This window comes from Chelonia mydas, chromosome 21 (assembly GCF_015237465.2).
Source record: "Chelonia mydas isolate rCheMyd1 chromosome 21, rCheMyd1.pri.v2, whole genome shotgun sequence".
NCBI classification, from domain to species: Eukaryota; Metazoa; Chordata; order Testudines; family Cheloniidae; genus Chelonia; species Chelonia mydas.
Window position 1 is genome coordinate 12,133,544 of NC_051261.2, and position 21,395 is coordinate 12,154,938.

At 51.7% G+C, this 21,395-nt stretch overlaps 1 protein-coding gene across 3 annotated transcripts in view; it reads right to left on the bottom strand.

The window, feature by feature from the left end:
- TBC1D22B (TBC1 domain family member 22B) overlaps nt 1–18,209 on the bottom strand; it is a 38,175-nt gene extending 19,966 nt beyond the window's left edge. The window contains exons 1-8 of one of the 3 annotated variants that reach the window (XM_037884754.1): nt 17,963–18,206; nt 12,068–12,124; nt 10,667–10,971; nt 8,024–8,203; nt 7,597–7,667; nt 5,579–5,707; nt 4,972–5,037; nt 2,788–2,902 (exon numbers count right to left, since the gene is read on the bottom strand). In XM_037884754.1, coding sequence (XP_037740682.1) covers nt 2,788–2,902; nt 4,972–5,037; nt 5,579–5,707; nt 7,597–7,667; nt 8,024–8,203; nt 10,667–10,971; nt 12,068–12,124; nt 17,963–18,018 — 979 coding nt within the window. In that variant the 5' untranslated portion in view covers nt 18,019–18,206. Of the gene's footprint in view, nt 1–2,787; nt 2,903–4,971; nt 5,038–5,578; nt 5,708–7,596; nt 7,668–8,023; nt 8,204–10,666; nt 10,972–12,067; nt 12,125–17,962 lie in introns of all 3 variants that reach the window. The other 2 variants (XM_043533413.1, XM_043533412.1) reach the window with 2 other exon arrangements.
- Nucleotides 18,210–21,395: the final 3,186 nt, after the last annotated feature.

Here is a 21,395-nt window from a genome sequence, read left to right on the forward strand (position 1 = left end):
ACAATCTTGCACTGGTTGGGGACTGACAAAGGACTAGATCGTCTAGTTGCCTCCTTCCCATGGCTGTAGTCCTCAGAAGTTAGCAATCGCATTCCTTACAGTAGGGCTCCGGGGACCATTTACTCCATCAAAATGAACACAACAGACTCTGCCTCAATCCTTTTCCTTTCAAGCCACCTGCCAGATTCACCACTAGAGGAGACTGGCCTTTGCAAGTGGATGAGCCAGCAATGAACACTCCCCCCGCCCCCAGATGTCTGCAGAGGTGTGAAAGCAAGTGGGGAGTATGAGAGGTTACTGCTCTGATGGTCGATTGCCATCTTCCAGTAACTACCCCGGCCAGGTCCCCTCCACTACCACTCTGATTCAGATGCTATCCACAGGCATGACACAACGCTGCAGGTACATGCAATATACTCAGAGGGCGTAGGACCGCAGCAGGGCCACCCTGCTGTGGGGGTGGCTCTTTGGGTCTGTGCTGCACGTATCCCAGAGAGCGAAAGCATGTACTTCCTGGGGACAATACCCCGTGAGATGCGCCTTTAAAGAGCGCAAGCCACAGGGCACAAGGAAGAGCTGCCCCAGAGAGGTATGTCTCCTTACAATGAAAATCCACCGAGGGGACCTTAGTATAACCGGCATAAGTCTCTCCACGTTACAAGCTATGCAAAGCTGAATGCTCAGAGTGGAGTCTCTTCATTCACTCCTGTTGCAAAAGCCCAGGTACTACCCCACCCCTTCCTGATCCTCGGGATCACAGGGGTGAATGACTGACAGAGCAAGAGAGCCTCCAGCACAAACCTTTCCAGGAATCACCTGCTCTGGTACCTGCCAGCAAGGGCTGCTGCCCTAGGAACAACCCCGGCTCCACACCACCAAGTGAGCTGTAAGTAGGTGAACTTGGGGCTACGTAGCACTAGTCCAGTGTAGCCAGACACCGTGCAGGGTTCTCCCACCTCTCTAGGCCAGTCGATCTCTGGAGACATGCAGCGCAAGCCACTCATCCTTCCCCAGGCCTTTGTTGAGCAAAAGCTTGCCACAGAGTCAGACCACTGGACAACTATCTCCTTAAGAGACTAAAGGTCATTTCACTTGTGATCCAAACTGGATTTGAACCCAGGTCTCCAGAGGTGAAAGACTGAAGCGTTAAGCAGCTGTGCTCCTGGAACCAACTCAGTGAAAGGGCTAATCTCTCAAGCCGAAAATTTTCCTCTTTCCCATGTTTCAGGAGCAGCTTCTATCAGGAGGGAGCTGTTCAGCGAGAAGGCTTTGAGCTTAAGGGCTAACAGGAGTGAAACCCAGTCAGGGCCTGTCACCGTGTGAAACAGACATTCAGACTAGCATGTCTGTTACAGCACAGACTCCATACTGTGTGGATGCATGTGGACACAGAGCATGAGGCCCTATGGCATTTTCAACCGCAAGAGACCGGCCCCATTACCCACTGGCGATGGACACAGTGTACCAGAAGTTTTAGACTAGTCCTGCACTCAGCTAGGTAATTCACTCGGCCTGCACAGCTCTGCCTCTAACCCAGCCGATCAGACCAGAACGATGAGCCACAGCGAGGGCTTGGGGCCATCATGCACCATGGTGTCAGTATATTAGCGCCTAGAGAGCACTCCGTTACAGACTAGCCAGGGGCCTGCTCTTAGTCGCTTCCAGGACACAAGTTTGTTCCTTTTGTGGATACTTATATAGGAAAGGAAATTCACTAGGGCAAAAAACAGCAAGCCCCTTTAGCTTTTGTGCCATTGTTTCCCCAAATCGTTACGCAGAGCACAATCCTGCTAGATGCTGAGCACCCTCAGCTCCCACTGAATGCAAGTTGAAAGGACTCAGCCCCCTCACAGGATCAGGCCCTTGGAATCAAACACTGTCAACTCAGTGTAGGCTTGCAGGGACTGATCCAAAGCCCAGCGAAGTCAGAGGGAGCCTTTCCATTGACTTCAGGGTACTTTGTGTCAGGCCCTTCATGGGAGTTTGAAGACACGCTTAACCTCATGACAGACTAGCCATCCCGTTTCTAACAAGGTTTTCTAAACCCCTATGTTTAAAAAGCGGCCACAAAAGCTTTTGTGGGGCAAGGAGCAGTTTGACTTTAAACATTCTCCTGCAATGCAGTGAACCCAAACAAGACAGCAGAGACTAGAGAACTGGCACTTCCAGTGCAGACCAGACACAGTAGTGAAACTGACCAGCTAACAAGGTGAAAACTTAAAAAACCCCCACCAAAAAAACCACAAGAACAAACAACACAAAACCAGAAGAGCAAAAGTGGGAGAAGTCAATTCATGTTTTAAAAGCTCTCCGGTTGAATCAGCTGTGGCTGCATTAGTAACACAGAGCACCAATCTTATTTTAATTTTTTAATTTAAACAGGGTCCCTTTATCGCTCACGTGCTCAGGCGCTGAGTGAGTGCCAGCTCGGGAATTCCAGCCAGAAGAGCAAGAAAAATTCAGTTATGGGTTTAAGCAAAGCCTCAAAACGAATAAAAGGCTCCACTATGTGGAAAACTACAGCCGGATTAAGAGCATTCAAATGTAAATACACCCTTGGCACTTTCGCCTCTGCCGAGCCCTGTATGCTAGGTGGCTAAAGCCAATCCAAAAGGAGGAGAAAAGTGGCAGGAAGGTTAAGGTGCAGCTCTAGCTTTGTGCAGCAGCTGAATAGCAAAGAGATCCTCTCCAGCAGGATTAGCTTGTCTGAGCCTAACAATTCAGAACCACTGCAGCAGCACCACCTCAAGAGGCAACTGCACGTTCTGAGCGTCAGATGTCACTTACCAACATGTTCGGAGAGGAACACAACAAAGAATGGAGTGACCAGGTCATTAATCCCCTGGACGTAGCCACTGGCTGGGTGTCGGATGGCCCAGATAAACAGGATTCTTTCAAAGATCTATGAAAAGCAAGGAGGAAAGCCAGACACCTGTGTTAGCCAGGCCCAGAGGAGAGGCAGAGAAGCATGCATAATAGACAGATGGGGCGGGGCGAGGGGGCAGTGGGGAAGATCATGGTTTGGCAGAGCCATTCCTAGCAGCAACACTGATAGGATAAAAAGTAAGCAAGCTAAATAACCAGGACTCCCTGGGGTGTATATGAAGCACAGCTCCCACTCTCAGCCCAGCCCATACCTCCCCAAACCTCAGCATTAGGTTTCCTTGGTGAGTGAACATGGCGTCTGAGTTTCTAAGATCCAGATGCAGCCCTAGATGTGGTGTCAGGCCCTTCCAAAGGCCAGGTAGAGTTTTCTCGGTATTACCAGAGCTGTCTGACTGCTAAAAATTGCCAGAGTGGGTCACCCAAGACATTTGCCTGCACACAAGCCTGACCACTGTTAGACAGCTCCCAGCTAAGCCAGTTCCCGGCTGTGGAGCATCCAAGTTAGAAGCCAGGCTAGGGAGTCTCTTTACTGCAGTAGCACATCCTTGTTATGGCCCCCAAAGTAGTTCTACAAGTCGGGCACCCAAGGGCTTTTCTGATTTCCCGGAGAGTTACAGAGCATGCTGTGACTGACTCCATATAGGCTTCTTCCGAAGTATCCCTGCGCCTAGGCTCCAGAATCCCATGCCCTCTTCTAGCATGTCAATAGCCTGTGATCTGAGTCTCTAGTGGGGAGAGAGATGTCAGGTTCCCAGTGCCCTGGCAGAGCTCTTCCTAAGTCCTTGAGTTCCTCCTACAACACACACTAGTGAGTCCTCTCAGGAAACTGGCAGACCAAGAACTCTGCCCTAAGTGCAGATCAGTTCAGTTCAATCTTATCAAGCTGCTTGTACATCCTAGCAACCCCGCTAAACCTTGGGTGTCTCATACAACAGAGGCTGGGATTCTCATGCCTGCTCCCACCGGGGAAAGGCTTGCACATCCAACTTTGATGGCCAGGCTTTAATGTAGCCTACTCTGGCACGATGGCCTTGGGCTGGTTTCAAAGAGCACTTCAGATTTTTGACCAACTCTGAGTTACCTTTAGCCAACTGTATCTATCTGTGCCCTTCATAATTGGAGCTCCCGGCCAGAGTCCCTAGAGCAAATCTTTACACCTTTTGGAGACCTATTTTAAAGGCTAAAGGAACTTCCCCGATAAGTTGTAGGACACATTAGGACTGGTCTACACTGGGACATTTACCCGCAGAACTGTACCAATATAGCATTACTGCCATAACCCTCCACCAGCACACCCTTATTCTAGAATCCCAGGGGCCTGGCTCAGGTTAGCCTAGGTTTCTTTCAAAGCATGACAGAGCCCAATCATGGTTTTGTTCCTTCAAAAGAAGAGCCCACACCAAACACTCTTGCCACACGGTAAAAGGGACTGGATGTGCCATCCAACAGCCAGAACACCTAGCTGTTAGTACGGCACAGCTGTTTGTGGTCAGATGGATAGAGCGCTGGATTGGAACATAAGAGACTGCCAGCAAATCACTTCCCCTCTCTGCCTCAGTTTCCCCCTTTGTCTTCTCTATTTTCATGGTAGGCTCTCTCGGGCAGGCACCGTCATCTACCGTGTGCTTGTACAGCACTAAGCACAAGGGAGTCCCAGTCTCGGTTGGGACGCCAACACCTCCTCCCCACCCCCCAGTACTACCCAGAGGAAACACCCAGCCTTGTGCAAGATCCCCCTTCCCATGGGGTGCTGGTGCCTGAATGGTGGGGTGGCTACATTTACATCCAACATCCCCCTCCAAACAGATGTAGATAAGGCTGATCCTAAACCGCATATTAGAAAGGGGGGAGGCCTGCCCTGGGTGGAGGCAAGTCCCCAAATCCAGATGATTAGATTAACTCCACCGGGCTCCATTGGAATGGCCCTCTCAGCACAGAATAGGTGCCCCTAGGAGCACGCCCCAAAGCCAGATGGGCCTGGTGCCCTGGGTGGAACGGAAGAGTCTCCCGCTAGAAGCCCATGGTCACCAGCAGGACTTGGCCTGCCCCACTGCAGGGAAGCTAGAGAGACTCGTCCCGCCTCACCTCCTGGACTAGCGGCTGCTGGAAGAGTGGGATGAGAGGGTTTGTCCTGGGAATGTCGATGTGGATCTGAAAAGGAGAGAGGCAGAGCGGGTTAGACACACTGACCTCGTGGGGAGGAGAGGGAGCTACGATTCGAGGTGCTGATGGAGAGAAGAGGCCGAATCCCTCAGCCACCCCCAGGGACAGATCTTGCTGAGAGGCAGAGGGAAGTGTCTAAACTCTAGCCCCCACCGCTCAATTCTGGGGAAGAAGGGGGAGCAGCTAGAAGGGCTAGCAATCGGTGCACGGGTGGCAAATCCAGCCGATGAGAACCACTGATGCATCTGATACAGCCGCTAACAAGGCAGGATAGGGGCACAACACCCTGCCCTCACTGGGGGAGATGGACTCCACCTTGTACGGGTTGCCCCAGCTTTAGCTGCTGTGATCCTATGCAGGCCAGAGAGCAGCAGCAAGCACAAGAGGCAGAACGGGGAAGTGTCATCCGGGGGGATGGGGGGGAGAGAGAGAAGGGAACGGAGAGTGGGAGGCTGGCCGGCAGGAGGGCCTCACCCTTGGGTGCAGGGACCCAAAGGAGGAGGAGGAGCAGCAGCAGCAAGGCCTGTACCTGCCGGTAGGTGTCCTGATGATGCTCTTCATTCCTGGAATCGTAATACTGCTCGATGAAGCCGAAATACTCCTCCCGCTTGCGCTGCAAGGTCAGCTTCCTCCGCTCCTTGTTCGCAGGGAGATAGCCCTGCGGCAGAAAGCAGCCTGTCACAGTAGGTCCCCTTCCCCTCTCCCTCCTGCCCCAGCCACGGTCAGTCCCCTGCAATCCTGCCAAGCAGCAGTTTGTCCAGGAAGCGCTTCCAGCCTGCATGCAAAGGTTGGAGGAGGGGAATTCTCCAGGGCTTCAATGCTCCCAGCACATGTCTGATATCCTTCCTGCCTGACCCCAGGGCAACCTGCCAACACCCCGCTGCATGAGATCTGATTGCTTGTTTCCACACGAATAGCTGAAGACAGCGCTCTCTAAAGCTACAGGAAGATACCGAATGGGTGTGCGAAGCGGCAGGTAGGGCTCCACTCCAAGCGGGAGGCAAGACCACACTGACATGGGCGTACAGATCATGAGGTGCATGAAGGTGCTGGATAGCACCAGTGTGTTAGCTAGAGCCTGCGAGGTCTGGTGAGGAAAGGGGCTGAAAATGAAACCTGTAGCATACAGAAGATGAGAGTTCTGCTGAGGGAGAACTTGTCAGCTTTAACACCGAGGCCAAACTAGCCTTCACTGTATTTTAACATGGCTTTTGTTACTGACTGCGCTGATCCCCACTGCACGGGCGTGCCCATTTCAGGGTGTCTATCAGCGACCTCAGAAAGCGGGGGGTTTGAAGGTCAGGAATTTCAGATCTCCACTTCCCCGGGTTTGCTGCAGGACTCCGCAGCGGATTGGAGAACTGGCAGCATTGAGACATCCCACCCGACTCCAAAACCTGTGTGACTGCGGGGAGGAATTTTTAAGCATGACAGATGTTAGCCGTGCAGCTCAAGGAAGTGCTGGAAGGTGCTCACGTACTGTGGTGCCGAGTGTGACAAACTATTCTGTGCTAGAGAGTCCATTAAAAAGAGGGAAGCCGCCAAGCAGGGAGGCTCTCTCTGCTGGAAAAATTAGGCCATTTTAGATCACAAAGGAGCAGCGAATGAGACAGGCAACAAAAAAAAAATCTTTGCAGATTCCTCTTACAGGCTTGGCCCAAGGCCATTCGATGTGGTTGGTGGGGTCACCGCTCTGCGCACCGCCTGCATTCACATGCACCAGTGTACACCTCAGTGGCATGCTAGTGACGCTCTCAGACCCTGCTGCTGGTTGCTGCAGCTGGAGCTAAGTACGACCACGTCACCTTGCTGAGGTCCCTGCCCTCCACCCATCTGGGAGTTCAGGCCTTGAGGCTCTCCCCTTGTCATCTGACCCTAGACCCCTCGCTCCTTAGGTGCCTCTGTCTCCTCCTCACGTTCTCGTGCTTTCTCCTCCTAACAGTCAGATCAGCCTCCCATTCTCCAGCCGGTAAGTGACACCCCGCCCCCCGAAAGCCCATTTATTCCAATGAGCCTCCCGCACGGAGGAGCTCTGCACCTGGAATCCTATTTGCCCAGGCGAGAACGCAGGCTCCTCAGGGCAGGGCTCTCCGTTCCGTTCTGCCATACACCTTTAAGGTGTCCTGCAAAGAAGAGTTTGGATTCTTTGCTGGGTAGCATATAGTGTGGCCTGCACAGGAAAGGGCAATTTATACATAAGGAACGGCTCCATACTCAAGGTCATGTCCCACCATGGAACTGGGCAGTCCCGTGTCTAGATGGTCATACATGGATCTGCCCCGGGGCCATGCACTGAGCTGATCGGACCTAGTTCAATGCACACAGGAGCATTCATGTTTAGCAAGCCCGAGGCATGTTCATTTGCTCGCCCTTCTGTGTGTACACATCCCCCCGTGGGCCTCTGGGCTGCCATCACCCTCATGCTCCCGTTGATTGTGGCACCAGGGCAGATTTGAAGGTGTCGTGCCGGGTGTTGCCGCAACCAGCTCCATGCGAGGCTGCTCAGCCTTTCCCCAGGAACCCCGGGCCACAGTGGTCGGCACTCACCGACAGGAGTCGCCATGTCACAGGCCGGACCTCCCTGGGCACGCCAGGCCAGCTGCATTTCCTCAGCTCATCTGCAAATGGACAGTGGTGTCAATGGATTAGATCCCAGGCGCGTCCCGAATGAGGTCCCCGGCTAGGTAGAGCTACACCTAAAAGGAGAGGAAACCCCAGTCTGCTCCTGCAGGCTCCGGATACGCTGAGCCCCCAGGAAGGCTCCATGTCTCTGATGCCTGGGACACAAATGCAGAACAAGCATGCTCATTGATATCATCAACAGGAGACCAGCCCAGCCCAGCCGAACCAGCCTCCAATAGACCCAGAGGCCCTCAGCAATCCCATCCATCACCCCAGTGGCACTGTCCCACATCTGACTGGCACAGAAGTGCCCTCGTGACCCACCCACCTTTCCACCCAGCCCCGCACTCACCCAGGTCCGTGTTGTGGCTGGAGAGGAGCTGCCGGAACTTCTCCAGGCGTGTTTTCTCCCGCACTGTCATTGGGGGAGCCCCCGACGCGTTCTGGTCAGAGATGCGGGCGACGAGTGGAATGATGGGTCTGAGTGGGAGGGACTGCTGTTTGTGCAGGGCGTTCCGCATGCAGGCATCCTCTGGAAGAGGGTTCAGACATGCTGTGAGCAGGGGCAGGGGGGGATGGTCGCGTGCAGTAGCAGTTAAAGCACAGAAGTGGGATCAGGAGATCTAGGTTCTACTCCTCATTCTCCTACTAATCCATGCCTCAGTTTCCCCACCTGCGTAATGGGGATAAATCCCTCCCTCAGAATTCATTCCCTCACATTTGTACAAGTGCTTTGGTATCCTCAGAAGGAATGGAAGTATCTCAGGAGCTCCCAACCAAAGGAGAGTCCCCCCAGGGTCAAGCTGCTCTCTAGTCACTGGAAAATGCTTGAAAAAAGTACTGAGAAAGAACCACCCAGCCACCTGCTGAGATCCCCACCCTTAGAAGCGGAGTGTTTCAGCCCACAGGAGACTGGATTGTTATATTCCACAGGCAGAGAATAGGAGGGACCGAGGTGCACCAGTGCCCGAAGCCCCCGCAATGGCAGGGAATTGAATACGCAAGAGATACCCAGATAATCCTGGCAAGTGACTTGCCCTCACATACTGCAGAGGAAGGTGAAAACGCCCCCACAGTCACTGCCGATCTGACCTGTTGGAAAGTCCCTTCTCAACCCCTAACAGGATCAGTTAGACCCTGAACATTTGATTAAGAACCAGCCAGCCAAGCACCTAAAACAGACAATGATCGGTGCCACCTCAGAGACCTGGCCCTCCCCATCTTCAGCTGTGGCCAAATCTGGTATTTCACAGGAAGGAGACCAAAAGAAAAAAATAATCAGAATACGTTGGGGGAAAACTTCCCTTCCTGACCCCTGCAGGTGATGGACGCCCTGAAGCATGAGATTTTGGGAACATAAGACAAACCAAAAGGAGACCCCAGGGCTGCCAAGCCCTGCACTCTGCCATCACTAGCAACCCAGCCCTACAATCCCACTCACACATTTGTCCAGCTCTCTCTTCACTGATTATATTGTTTGCCCCCCCCCAGAACTGCTAAGTCTCCCATATTTCCCAATGACCATCTCACTGGCTTTCCCCCACCCTGTACCACATCCACACTCCCACTGTTGGAGAGGCAGGCATCCCCGCTTTCCAGTAGCGGCTCTCACACTTTCATACCATGAACCACTGATCCAGCCTGAGGAAGTCACAGCGCAGGGAGGGGATGCCAGGAGGGCCTGGCTGCAATCCCATCAGCCAGGATGGAACAAGGCCAGCTCCCTGCAGCTGTTCTTCCATCACTTCCTCCTGATCGACCCTTTCCTCTCACTCCTGATGTTCGTCCTTTCGTTCCTTCCCCCCTTTTGCATTCAGCATGCCTGCCTGCTGCTCGACCAGCACTCCACCACACCTCACAGCGTGAGGGGGCTTGTGAGTCCCAGGGAAACCGACCTTGAAGTTTACCCCACCTTGCCTCCTTTAGCCTACCAAGCAGTCAGAGCTTGAACAGAAATGGAGACATTACATGGCCTCTGATGCCACCTAGTGGCTGGACTCATCTGCCGGCTCCTTTTCACATGGTGAGTATCTCGTCCGGCGTTTCTAGGTCCACTGGCAGCACGGAAGGACACGTTTATACGACCTCAGACTTTAAGGCCAGAAAGGACCATCATGATCATCTAGTCTGACCTCCCGCGTATCGCAGGCCACAGAACCTACCCATCCACTCCTGGAATAGACCCCCAACCTCTCAGTTACAGAAGTCCTCAAATCAAGGTTTAAAGACTTCAAGTTACAGAGAATCCACCATTTACACTAGTTTAAACCCACAAGTGACCCATGCCCCATGTTGCAGAGGAAGGCAAAACCCCCACAGGGTTTCTGCCAATCTGACCTGTGGGAAAATTCCTTCCTGACCCCAAATCTGGTGACCAGTTAGACCCTGAGCATGTGGGCAAGACCCACAAGGCAGACACCTGGGAAAGAATTCTCTGTAGTAACTCAGAGCCCTCCCCATCTAGTGTCCTGTCACCCTGCAGCCTCTGATCAGACACTGACAGATAAAGCAGTCACATGCCTGGGATCAGACCAGGATGCAGCACTGATGTGGCAAGACACTCAAGCCAGAGGAGTTAATCTAGTGCACCAAGTACAGCGCTCCGGCTGGGCAATCAGGCTAGGAACAAGGCAAAGCGTCCCATCAGACTCAAAGGATCCCATTCCGACCTGTTCCAAGTGGGCGCAGCTCCAACAGAGCTGTATTCGCTTAGGAAAGGTCTGAATTTGGCCCAGAGGTTCCAAGAGCAGCACATGGGGTCCCAAAGAGCCATAGGCAGAGCATCTCTGACAAGGCTGAATCAGATGGCCTGGATCTGAAGCACTGGAATAGAATGGAGGATCACCTGGGCAAACCAAAGCTTTGAAATTAGTAGCTGGAGGCTGAATTCCACAGTCAACCAATACAGCACGTGGGCACTAGCTTCAAAGGCAGACAGCTAGGATAGCATATGAGCAATAGATTGGTGACTGCCTCTGGAGAGAGCCTCTCTTACCAGGTGATCTGGACAGCTGGGCCTCGCTGCTGGACTTGATGACCTTGCAGTTGGCTGGCATCTCGCTGAGAGCGGACTGGGCCCGCTCGGGTTTCACACGCAGCTTGCTGTGGTTCTCCAGCACCTGGGCTGCTGTGGCCTTGGCCACTTTAGAGTTCAGGGTTTGGAAAGAGGAGGAGAAGTCTTCGTCTTCATCATCGCCTATGTCCCAGGCATCACTGGTGTTGCGTGCAAACTCGTGAAAGCTAGAGGCCTTCTTATTCTTCAGGGGCAGCGCATTGCCCTTGGAATGTTCCTTAATGAAGCTGGGAGTCAGGGACAGAGAGTAAATGCCATGGAAAGAGCCAACCCCAAGCTCCTTATTCCTCCCACAAGCCCATTCCATGTACCCTCTTCTCTTCCTCCCATGGTACAATCCCTTCCCCTTCCAAATACTTCCTTCCCTTTGCCCTCTGGTATACCCCGCAATGCCTCTTCATCCCATGGTACGATCTCCTCCCTCCTTCCTAAGCATGAACTAAGGAACGCATGAAATCCCTCCAAGCAACCCCCACGGCAAGTACAACACTGAAAGGCAGAACAAAGCTGGTACAGTCTCAGCACAGGGAAGACCAATGCACCAGCTAACCGTTCCTATCAGGAAGGTGTTCAAGTCTATCTATTCTACCCAGCCGGGCAAAGGAGAGCTGACTGAGCTTCAGGCTGCATGAGGCCGCTCCTAGGCTTGTAACTGCCCCAGCCGCATACAAGAACAGGAAATATAATGGATAAATTCAACCCAGGGAGAGGTACAGGAGCAGCTCTGTGCTCACACATGCAGAGTGGCCTGCTGATGATTTCAGACACAGGGAGAGCGCTCCCACTACCTTCAAGCTCCAAGAGTCAAAGTCCACCGTGATAAGGAGCCAAAGCCAGGCGATAAAGTCTCCCTTTCAGTGTTGGGGAAAACGTGCTGACTTGACAGTCCTAGGGGCTGAAGTGCTGCCCACTCACAGGGCAGAGACAGCAGGGGAAGCAGCAGAGATGTGGTTCCCAGGTCCTCCCTGCTGCCCGGGAGGGATCCCCTCTAAGAGCAAAGGGGGAGGTCAGTCACCATCACCCAAGGAATCCTTGGTCTCTTCTGCTGACAGCACCCAAGGGGGTGGCTGTGACAGTAGTTATATGATGCGGATTCCTTGCTACTAAGGTGAGGCCATGGGCTCATTTCACACAAGCCAAACAGCCATCAACTGGAAACGTGGGTCAGAGTCAAACAGATGACCTACTGGTGCATGGCTACAAGGGAGTACGGGAACTCTGGAGAGCCCCCGCCCAAGAAGGGACAGAGAACATCCCAGCAAAGCAAGCCCTCCAATGGAAACAGAGCTGGGTGAGACGGGGGCAGGGAGATGCGACACTTACTTTTTGGTGAGCCGGGGATCCAGAGGAGGATGCTGGGCTCCATAGACAGGTTGAATACTGCAGGGGAAACAAAAGCCACAGAAGATTTGCAAATAATTGCCTCAGCCTCAGACAGGGTCACATTCCTCAGCTGTTCTTGGGAGCCGCAAGCAACTTCAATGGGATTGAAAGTTCAAAGCCTTTGATCAAAGAGCCACAGTCAGCTGAAGGTTTATTCTTTCTGAGAGCAGAAAAGACACTGTAAACTATCAGCCGCACTCTGGCTCAGCTGGGAAGGAGGGAGCGGGTATTGGGCATCGGGGTTCTATGCCCGGCTGTGTCACCGATTCATTGCATGAGTATGAGCCTCAGTTTCCCTCACCTGTAAATTCAGGCCAACAGTTACTTACATCAATGGGGCATCAGAGGCCTAGTTTGTTATGCCTTGAAAGCCTTGGATGAAAGTGTTTAGCGAAGGGCAAAGTATTACACCCACTAGCACGCTCGTGTCTTGGAGAGAAAGATGGGGATCTGAGCACCCCACAAGGTGCTAGGTTCACAGTTGCTGCTCAGCAGTGCAGAAAGTTACGAGGAAAACTCTGCACCGAGATGTGTAATTGGAGCTCAAGTCCCAGCTTGATCAGGGATGCTTGGGCAAGTAACTTCACCGCCGTGCCTTGGGCTCTCTACTCGTGGAACAGACTAACACTCCCCTCATTCAAAGGGGGCAAGGATGCTATGAAGCTTTGAACTGCTATGCAATGAGGCCTAGCCTTCACAGATGTTAAAATGAGGATATCGCTAGTTTCACAGGCAATTTAAAGATCCCCAAGGCAATTTCCACAGAGCAGTAGGGGATTCAGTCCAATGTTTAGCCAAGACTCAGGCTAGTTATACATGTCCCCAGCCCACTCCCCTTCCAACATCCAGGCCTATTGCTCGATCTGCCTCCACGCCAATGCTCTGAGAAGCACAAGCATTCCCAGAGGATGGTTCTCTCAATAACCAAACCCCATTCCTCTGCACATACGTCACATACCTTACTTAACAGCAGGGCTTACAGCTGGTGTAAGCAGACTGAGCTCCACCTGAGCCAATGGAATTGCAATCACTTTCACCAGCTCCGGATAGAGCTGATGACTCCAGGCAGAGCCAGCGGCACAGAGAGCTGGGCCTTGCGCTACAGGAGGGAGAATGCAGTCTGGCTGCAGCTCGAGAAAGCCAGATAGTTCCCAGCACTGAGCGCAAAGGGGAGGGGGAAGGCGGCAGGACGTGGCAGAAGGGAGAAGCGAACAGAAGAGCTGCAATGGGCCCTAAACCCAGGAAAAACAATGGGTGACGAAACCTAGCATGGGCTTTCTTTGCTGCATCAGCAACTCCCATCTTTCAGCCTGAAACTCTACAAAGACTAGCTGTATTTCCCCAGTAGTGATTAGGCTGAGAAGGAGTTTGCTGGCTAATTAAGATCTAGATGTCAGGATGGCCATTAAACATAGGTAGCTGTGTTGGTGGAGATGATGAGCAGATTATCCAGGGCAAAATGAGACTGATGTTGCTGACAAATGACTCAGATCAGTTTCTTTCAGAGGCCAGGAGAAGCCAGACAAGTTGTTTTAAAGCTTAACATGAGTTTTACAAAGCTCACCAAGTTGCCCCTCTGTACGCAGATCAGCATCATGTGTAACACAGAATCCACATGCTCCTTCTGGGAGAGGGTCCTCATTTACACACAGGAAGGGCACTGGGAAAAGACTGACACAGGAATATTGGAGTCCCCTTTGGGAACACACCACTGGTCTCTCAAAACTAGGATCCCGCCTCAGGCTGGCTGTAGTTGCAAGCAGCTAATACTCAGAAGTACAGACCTAAACTTTTGAGTGCGTGCACCCTCTGGGAGACATCTTAAGGGGAGGGGGGAGTCTGACACCCAACACCCAAACCAGATCACTAGTCACTTCTGAAAACATAACCCAAAAGCCTGGGTTATTTTCATATGAACAGCTAAAAATGTCATTGGGCAAGTATTTCCCAGCCCCCTTTGGGAAGCTAGTGGCAGTATCTGACGTTGGCTTCCTGCAGCAGCAAGTTCCACAGGATGACACAAAAGCAGCATTTCCTTTAGTTTGTTATGCTGTTCACTTCACTGGCTGAACCTTTTGTCCTTTTATTATGGGATGATGTAAACGGCAGAGTGAGGAAGAAACACAAACACTCCCAAGGAGAAAGCTACAATGGGGTTGACTTCTAGGGTATGTTGGCAATTCCATGAGCTTCCTTCTACTTTAAAGAAAAAAACCTTGTTTCCTTAGGTGGCCATCCCCAGCCAGTAAACCAGGTCATACCTCTGATAAGGACCAGCTGAGGACACTGCGGACTTCCCTTAACAGGACTACTTATAGAACTGCTGAAAATGACTCCAGTTAGCTCTAATTTTATAGTGGTTAGAGTTTTTGTAGAGGTGGATAGGGAAATCTATGTAAAAAATCAGCTTCAAGAGCCAGTCACATCAATACTCTGCCTGAGACAGCCAGAGATATAAAAATATCCAGAACAAGACTGGGAATAGCCTAGCAACCAACATGGGACTACTGAAAAGTAATAATACTCAGTCCTTAGTGTCTGATCCTGTTCCCACTGGCTTCAAAAGCGAGGAGGATCTGGCCATTATGAAGTCCCCTTCAGTGGAGGATCTCAAATGTTTTCATGGAATGTTCAGATTTCCTTTCCTTTTGTTGCATTAAAAAAGGAAATGTCATCAACTTAGCTAGTGAAACTAGTGTGATCAATTCCACTTTTTTTAATCTAGTCAGTTTCACTTGCTTGTTCTCTGCTCCACTAGTGAAAGGCTCTGAGTCAACAGAGGTGTGCAGTGAATAGGGCACTGGGTCAGGAGACCTATGCTTTGTTCCCATCTCTGCCACCATCCAAGGTCACAAAGCAGCTCAGGTCACTTTATCTCTGTGCCTCTCTTCCCTCTCCCACCTTTGTCTATTTAAATTGGAAGCTACTTGGGGCGGGGCCTCTCTCACCACATTCATGTATAGTGCCTAGCACAATGGGGACCTGACCTCAGCAGAGGCCTCTAGGGTCTACTGTCTATAAATAGATAAGGTTGCTTGGGTTGCCAAATACCTCAGCAGAAAGTAAAAAACCAAAAAGGCTGTCAGTGACTCAAAATATTTAACATTTTTATTCTCTTTATTATTAAAACCCTAAGCACGGGTCCCAAACTTCCCAGTGCCCTAGAGAACCTCTCCCTGTAGCACCGGAAGCCTGAACACCAAGCCATGTGCAGGAGAACAAGTGAAACTGACCAATCTTGTTTCACTGAACAAAATCCAAGAAATTAACTAAATTCATTATTCCCATTGTAATAATTTATGGCAATCATTTATTAGCAGGAAAACCCCCCATACATTTTCTTTGTATCTGATTTTGATTTTATCTTGACAGCAGTGACCTTTTAATATTGATGTGCCATTGAACCAGCCTGTCTAATCTGAGAGGCCATGTGGCTTGGCAGACTCAGTCTGGGATGTTGCCAGCTGGGTGATGATGGGCAAGTCACTTCACCTTTCTTATGCCTCAATACCCCCCCCCCAACACCCCAGTTTCTAAAATGGGAATGATACCATCCACAAAGCGCTTTAAGATCTACAGATGAAAAGCACTATATTTGAGAGATTTGGTGGATGAAGAAAGCATGAGTGCTTCCATCTCCAGTCCCTTCCAGGGTGATCAGCACCGAGGGAAGGAGCCAGCAAACACACAGGAAAAGACCCCAGAAGGTTTGGTTAAGCAACTCTTAAATAACCTTAACCTCCTGAAGCCATAAGCCTAGCATCTCCTGCTTCCCTCCTCTACTATCCACTGACCTGCCAAGAGGGACAGCATCAAAATGGGGGTGATTCAGAGCAAGAATTTAAGAACAGACACATTCCCACATTACACTGCTGGAATTGATAGAATATTAGCACGCTGGCCTGTTGGGCAAGAGAAACAGTTTATCCAATGCCCTGTGAAGTTTGGGTTTCTTGTCTGGGCTGGCTGGCTCCTAGTTCTGTCCCCAAACCGGTTTGCCTGGTTAAGCTCTCAAAAGTTGAGCTCAAAGTGGTTAAAGATGGAAGAGACTTGTTATCTTAGAGACCACCCCTCTTCACAGGAAGGATGTGGACTCCCGATAAAGAATGTACCGGATAGTAAGATTACACTTAAAGACACATGCTTACACATCGTGGAATTTATTTTCCAGAAGGAAAGGAGAAGTCGCGGGTTATGTCTGCAGCTTCACACCCCCCCCTTCCCTGACCTGGATTGTCCCAACAACCTGAGTTTGAGCAGGGACAGCAAGTGAAAGTGAAAGCGCATTAGAAGGAAAGAGAATTAACTGGCCAAGCAGGATTTAAAGCCAGCTAAGCATTTCAAAGGCTGTGCATTTGCACACCAGGAGGGGACTGCAGGGTCAAGATGAGATTAATGGGGGTGTAGAAACCATGAAGCCCACATGAACTGCTCAGACTTTAACCTAACCTTGTAATACTCCTCACATGGAGGTCAGTGAAATTCCCCAGCCTTTTCCCTTTCTCCTGAGGATTTGCTGTGTGTTTTTCTATGGGAACCTTCTTCTCAAAACCACACAGGAGGAGCCTCTCTCCAGGGCAGGTTTCCTGCCCCCAATTCTCATAAATATATTTTAATGCAGTGGTTTGTGCATTTCTCCCTCTAAGTAAGCGTCCCTTGCTCTAAAGGAAGCAACACCTTGTTGCTCCCCAACCAGAGGAAGTGAGGTGGGGGAGGTACCCCCATAGACTGTCATTGACACTTCCTGAGGACGAACCCTCAATGGAAGCAGAGTTTAAGGGGAGTCCAATGAATTAGTCTCATGGGGTATCCAAGGCCACCCATTCTGCTGTCTGCTTGGAGGCAAGGATAGGTTTTGCTGTTCAAGGAGAAACCTCCAGGGCACTGTATGGGGGAGGAGGGGAGGTGAAGGGCTTCTGCTTCAACATTTGCCCCGGGGAGGGGGGGGGGGCACTGTATGCCCCTCAGCTCTGAAGTTGCCCTTTGGATGTCCAGTAAGCCCCTCTCCACATTGCCTCCTACCTGTCCCACTCCTGGATGCGGCATGAAGGAGAAAGGACTTGCTGATTCCTCACCCCACAATATCCAGCCCAAATTGCTCCTCCTCCTGCTTGGCTTCCCCCACTGAATGGCGGGGGGGGGGGGGGGGGGGTAGGGAGAGAAGCAGGTGGACAAGAGTTTAGTTAACTGGCTCCTACACTCCTCTTTTGTCACTGGCTCCCAATCCCTTGCAGGAGCCTCATGGGCGCAGGGATACAGATTACAGATACCCACAAATCGAAGTGGGAAGTGAATCCCGTTCTCAAGCGGGTCCCCTCCTCTTAGGCCCAGGCTGGAGATGAACATCAGTTCATCTATACGTCGGGATCAATCAGGAGGAATATTAGAGAGGTCGGCTTCTTTCTCCCTCCCTGGACAAGCTGCCCAACTCCACTCATGCACGAGCTTGGGGGAGTGGGGGGGGAGGGAATTTGGCACCGACAAAGCAATAATAACCGTCCTGCCCCCCACTCTCCCAAAGAATGGATGAAAAAAGGGGGTGCCCCCTGCCCGGGCTGGGAGGTCACCACTTAGTCGGTATCGATAATCCATCAGGCGGCAGGGGGAAGGAGTGTGTGTAGGGAGAGGGGGAGAGGTCACCGACCAGCCGTGACCGGGACCGAGCCCCGGGGGAGGGGGGGGGGTCACCGACCAGCCGGGACCGGGACCGAGGGGGGGGGCGGGGGTCACCGACCAGCCAGGACCGGGACCGGGACCGGGACCGAGGGGGGGGGTGCGGGGGTCACCGACCAGCCGGGACGGAGCCCGCGGTCCGGTGCCCGCGGCCGCACTCACCTCCCCGGCAGCTTAGCGCTCCGCTTCCAGAACTGCCTGCTGCTTTCCGCGGCCATGGCGGGCGCTGGGGCTGGGGCCGGGCCCCGGCCGGCTCCGGGCGGGGGGACGAGCAGGGGCCGCAGGTCCCGGAGCCGCGGGCCGAGGCCGCTTCACCTCCTCCCTCCGGAGGCCCCGCGGCCAGGCTCCGGCGCCGCCATTTTGGATCCGGGAGGGCCCACCCCGGCCATTGGCTTCCTGGCCCCGCGGCCTCCGGCTCGGCCAATCCCGAGCCGGGATCCGGCCGGGTCTTGAAGCGAGGGCGTCCGGGGCCGGGCAGAGGGGCGGGGCCGCGAGAGGCGGGAGACACCATCTGCGGCCAGAGAGGAATAAACCATCTCCACTGGAGGGCAGGAGTGGAGTGAACCATCTCCACTGAGGAGGGGGAAGGGGTCGGGTAAATCACCTCCACTGATTGGGAAGGGGAGAAGCTACTCTGCTTGGGAGAGGAGTGGGAGAATAGGGTAGATTTTCTGCCTTGAGGAGGAGGGGTAGAGTGGGTTAAACTATTTGTGTTTGGAGGGAGTTACACGCTCTGCACTGGGGAGGAGAGGGTTAAGCCATGCGCCCCACAGGCGGCGTGGAGTGGGATTAAACTAAGGAGTGGGTTAAACCATCTTCGCTGGGGGAGGATAGGTGGAGAGGGTTAAGCCATCTGCACTGAGAAGGAGGGGGTGATGTAGGATCAAACTGTTTGCACTGGGAGGGAGTGGGGGACAAAGCTGGCGGGCACCTGCTGGGCCCCCTATGATTCAAGTCCAACCAATGTTTCCATATCACCCCCCTTTTCAGGTGCTTGTAACTTTGCCTTGGGGAGCCCTGAAACTTCCCACCTCTGGCCTCTGCCCAATGACAGTTTGTTTTTATTTATTTTAAGTTAAATTGGACAGGAAACATTCCAAATTCTGACACTTTCAGCTGAGAGTGGGGTGGGGGTCGGGGTGGGGGGGAAGCACTTTCTCCATTAGCATAAAAATGTCTTAGATGTTTCAGTTCTAGGACCTGAGTGGTTTGGGGCCGAATCCTGGATTGCATCAAAAACACAACTCCCAGGTTGATCGTGTGCCTCTTGGAATCGTGGTGGAAATCCACCTTGATTTGCCCAACCTTAAAAAAAATAATCTTATTTTGCTCATGCAAGTGGGATTACACAAGGAAAATGGTAATGCAAATTTTAAAACTTGTAAGGCGCTCAGTTATCCCGGTGATGAGCACAGTACTTACGGCTAGGCAAATCAAAAAATAGGTCAGATGGATGAGTATGCATGGCAATTAGATAAACAGACATTTCTCTCTCCTTGTGAAAATGTTATCGAATGTAATAGAAATTGGTAACTTTTCCATCGTGTTTTTGAACCATCCTATTAAATGCGATAAATAATTATAACTCTGCTATAGAATTCTATAGGATGGTAAAAAAGGAACTCACAGAAAGCTGCGATGCCCTTTCAGATTTCAGTGGGGAGGGGGCAACTTTCAGCAGGAGTCCAGAGGCTGTTTCGGTCCCCAGAAGCTCTTGGATTATTTGAAGAATAAAAGTGTAAAAATGAACCTATCTCAGGAGCATTTGTTGTGATTATTTCCTATATGTTTAATAACAATTCATGAAGGTTTACTACAACAAAATGACCAGCACTGGACAAACAGGAAACTAAGCAAGCTAAGCAATCTGCACCTGTGGCACGTAGACCCAGTACCAAATAAAACCTAATTTCAGTTTTAGAAAACAACAAGGGTTCGAGCATATAGAAGTTTGCGAATACAGACTAACACGGCTGCTACTCTGAAACCTTCCATAGGAATGACACTCAAAGCAGACATCCCAACCCAGTAATTAACTAACAAAGTCAACTAAAAAGAACAGGAGGACTTGTGGCACCTTAGAGACTAACAAATTTATTTGAGCATAAGCTTTCCTGGGCTACCGCTCACTTCATCGGATGCATAGAACTAAGTCGACTAATAAAATCTAAAAAAACCCTCCAAAAACAACCACGCTCCCCCAAGCAGAGTTTTGACTGAAAAGGGTGAAGTGCCAGATTGTCCATGTAATTGACCAGGGACTGCGCTAACACTCTTGATTTTATGTGGAAGGCTCTCAGATATTACGGTGAAGGGCGGCAGTATAAAACCCATATGTAGGGACACAGGCAGGTGTTACCAGTAGTCATTCTGAACAGAAACCTGTGTTTAGTACAAAATGTTTTTGTGCATAATGAGCAGAGCATTCTGAATCATTGCTTTGTTTGGGAAGTCCCTAACGTTCATTCGTGGGCTGATCCTTGTCAAACATATTGAGCTTTCACCCCATCTTTTTCTCTTGTAGTACAGCAATTGCTCACCATGATACCACTTTGGGAACACCTCCCCCCCCCAGTTCATCTAATGCCATCCACTGTCACTTGTGCTATTTTAGGGAGGAAAATTCCACAGATTCTCTTTAAGTAGAAACCTGGTCCAGGCAGCAGGTGTATTCCCAGCTTGATTGCATGTGCCTTCTCTTATACTGGTTTCACATCAGGGCAATTGCTTTGCCACCAGTGGAATCGCATCCTGATTTACACAGGCGCACGTGAGAGGAGAAGTAGGGCAAAGAAGCTCCTTTTCCTTCAGGTTGGTGTGTGACGAAGTGGGACTGTTAATGTTTTCTCTGAATAGTGTGGGGGTGCCTCAGTTTCCCCTAGGCAGTTCTTAAGTATCTAGGTGGTGGGATAAGGGTGTATGATCATTACAGAGCCCTAGAGGGCAGGTGTGTGCAGGGGTCTGGACACAGAGAATGGCCAACACCCTGTTTCCTGGCAACTGATGGCCTGGCCCTTCCCCACTGCAAGGTGAGAGCTAAAGAGTTGAAGACAAAGAGATCAGGTGACCTCCTGGCCCGGGAAAGGGACAAAGCCCAGAGGAGGAGGGGCTGGAGGGAGTTTCAGTTGGGGGCTGGCTGGGGACGTGGAGTGAAGTGCAGATGCGGTTGTCTGGCTCACTGCCCCCAAAATGGGCCCGGCTGAGGGGTCCTGTTCTCTGTACCGAAAAGCTCTGTTTTAGACCATGTTCCTGTCATCTAATAAACCTCTGTTTTACTGGCTGGCTGAGAGTCACGTCTGACTGCGGAGTTGGGGTGCAGGACCCTCTGGCTTCCCCAGGACCCCGCCTGGGCGGACTCGCTGTGGGAAGCGCACGGAGGAGCAGAGGAGGCTGAATGCTCCGAGGTCAGATCCAGGAAGGTGGAAGCCGTGTGTGAGCTTCTTGCCCTGAAGACAGTCTGCTCACAGAGAGGAGACTCCCCCAGAGTCCTGCCTGGCTTTGCAGGGAGCAGTTCCAGAGCATCGCCCGGGGACTCCATGACATGGTGTTCACTAACAAATAAGAATGTGCTGGAACGTGTTAACTAAAATGATCT